General features: G+C 45.1%; 1 protein-coding gene across 1 annotated transcript; it reads left to right on the plus strand.

The window, feature by feature from the left end:
• Nucleotides 1-338: 338 nt before the first annotated feature.
• Nucleotides 339-689, plus strand: LOC104528799 (homeobox protein Hox-A4-like). The gene has a single exon (XM_010172920.1). It carries the CDS (start codon nt 339-341, stop codon nt 687-689), a length of 351 nt encoding a protein of 116 aa, XP_010171222.1.
• Nucleotides 690-1,908: the final 1,219 nt, after the last annotated feature.

Below are 1,908 nucleotides of genomic sequence, written 5' to 3' on the forward strand. Positions count from 1 at the left end.
AAAAAAAAAAAAAGAAGTGAGAAACCTTTTGTATCCGGGGTCCTTTATCAAAAGATTTACGAGACGCCAAACTGTTAGGGCAGTAATTATAGCCCCCATAAATTTAATTGCCCTGCAGTGGCTCTGGGCCATGTGTCTTTGAAGCTTTTCTTCTAACCCAAATGCCCATCACCATTTTTTATTGCTCCTCGATTGTCCCCACTGTCGGTAGGCCGTGAAACAATTTTTCTTGCCGTTTATGTATCTTATGTGAACCTGGTGTCAAGTTATTATATAATGATTATGTTCCATCGCTTATCCCCCCTCTCCTTTTCTTTCCCCTCCGCGTGTGTGTGTATATGCCTGTATGTGCACGTTTAGTCAATCCCAATTACAACGGAGGGGAGCCCAAGAGGTCTCGCACTGCCTACACCAGACAGCAGGTCCTGGAGCTGGAGAAGGAGTTCCACTTCAACCGCTACCTGACCAGGAGGCGACGTATCGAGATCGCGCACACCCTCTGCCTCTCCGAGCGCCAGGTCAAGATCTGGTTCCAGAACAGGCGCATGAAGTGGAAGAAAGATCATAAACTGCCTAACACAAAGATGCGCTCCTCAAACCCGTCCTCACTGAGCCAGCAGTCCAAAGCACAGACACAGAGCCACCCCCATCCACTCGATGGGGCTACACCCAACGCAGCCGCGCTATAAATAGGTGTTTGGGGTTTTTTATGTATGTGTATATATATATATTTACCTATCTATTGGGGTTTTCCAACTGCCCCGTGGTGGAGGCTGACTGTTTGGACCAAACAACTGTGTAAAACAAAACAGGAGCAGGAAAGGAAGACGAGACGTGCCCAAGAACGGGCACATGTTTAAACCAAAACCCGGACGATTGTCTACATTGTATATAGATAATGGTTCCATGCCCATCATTTTTTTTCTATTTATGGAAACGCTCTCTTGCCCTCCGTGTAAGAGGAGGCTGGATGCTGTCACGGATTAATTCTCTGTACCTAAGACGGACTCTTTCTTTTTTTTTTTTTTTTTTTAATAGAACACTTTAAAAATAAAAGGCGGTTAAAACAAAGCAAAGACCTCGTGAGACACTTGTGTAAGGCATTGACTTGCATAGCGCTGCTGCGTGGCGTGTTCGTGGATTCCCGTGTGTGTGTGTGAGGGTGCACACGCACGTACGTACACACACCAACACGGGAGAGAGAACGAACATGTCCACGGAAGGTTACAGACTTACGAAAAGTGTCCCCTTACGCTGTCTAAAAGGAAAATGTTTTATGTATCAAAGGTAATTTAACTGGTTTTAAGTGTAGCCCCCGCAGTAGCTGTGCTCTATTAGTTTTCCTCCACATTCCTTATTGCATTTATTTAAAGAAATATTGCTATAAAGGCTGTTGCTGTCTTCATGTTTGGCACCGTCTAAATCGTTTGAGTCCGTGTACAATTTGTGGATTTTTGGTGTAATGTATAACAGTGCCAAATGCTGGTAATAAAGATTATTCTGTACAAAAGAATTAAACTCTCGAAACACAAGTCCGCTCAGTGCTGTTTCATCCACCTTGTGCTTGGCTGGGGTTAGCACCAGGGATGGAAAACAACGGTTTAACGTATCGTTTTAACTTGGATTCATCTTGTCAATAAGGTAATGGTTGCTTTAAATATAGTGAAAAACGTCCAGACTCCTAATTGTGTGGCTGGGAAACGGAGCGCTGCAAGACGAGGAAAGGTCTTGCTGCATTGTATAGGTGAGTGTTCTCCTCAGCGGACCTAGGGCAGAATTAGTCCAGCTCTCCACTGCGGTCCATACGACCATTTTCAGCTGCGTTACAGAGAAACTGAGCTTCTACTGGGAGCCAATAAGCTCCCACGAAGGGTTTTGCTGGAGGAGAAGTCACACATGCTCCCCATA

Source organism: Antrostomus carolinensis, unplaced genomic scaffold (assembly GCF_000700745.2).
Source record: "Antrostomus carolinensis isolate BGI_N321 unplaced genomic scaffold, ASM70074v2 scaffold51617, whole genome shotgun sequence".
Classification (NCBI taxonomy): Eukaryota; Metazoa; Chordata; class Aves; order Caprimulgiformes; family Caprimulgidae; genus Antrostomus; species Antrostomus carolinensis.

What these genes read in the sequence shown, in the direction of transcription:
- LOC104528799 (XM_010172920.1), top strand. Translation starts at nt 339, where the DNA reads ATGCCTGTATGTGCACGTTTAGTCAATCCCAATTACAACGGAGGGGAG.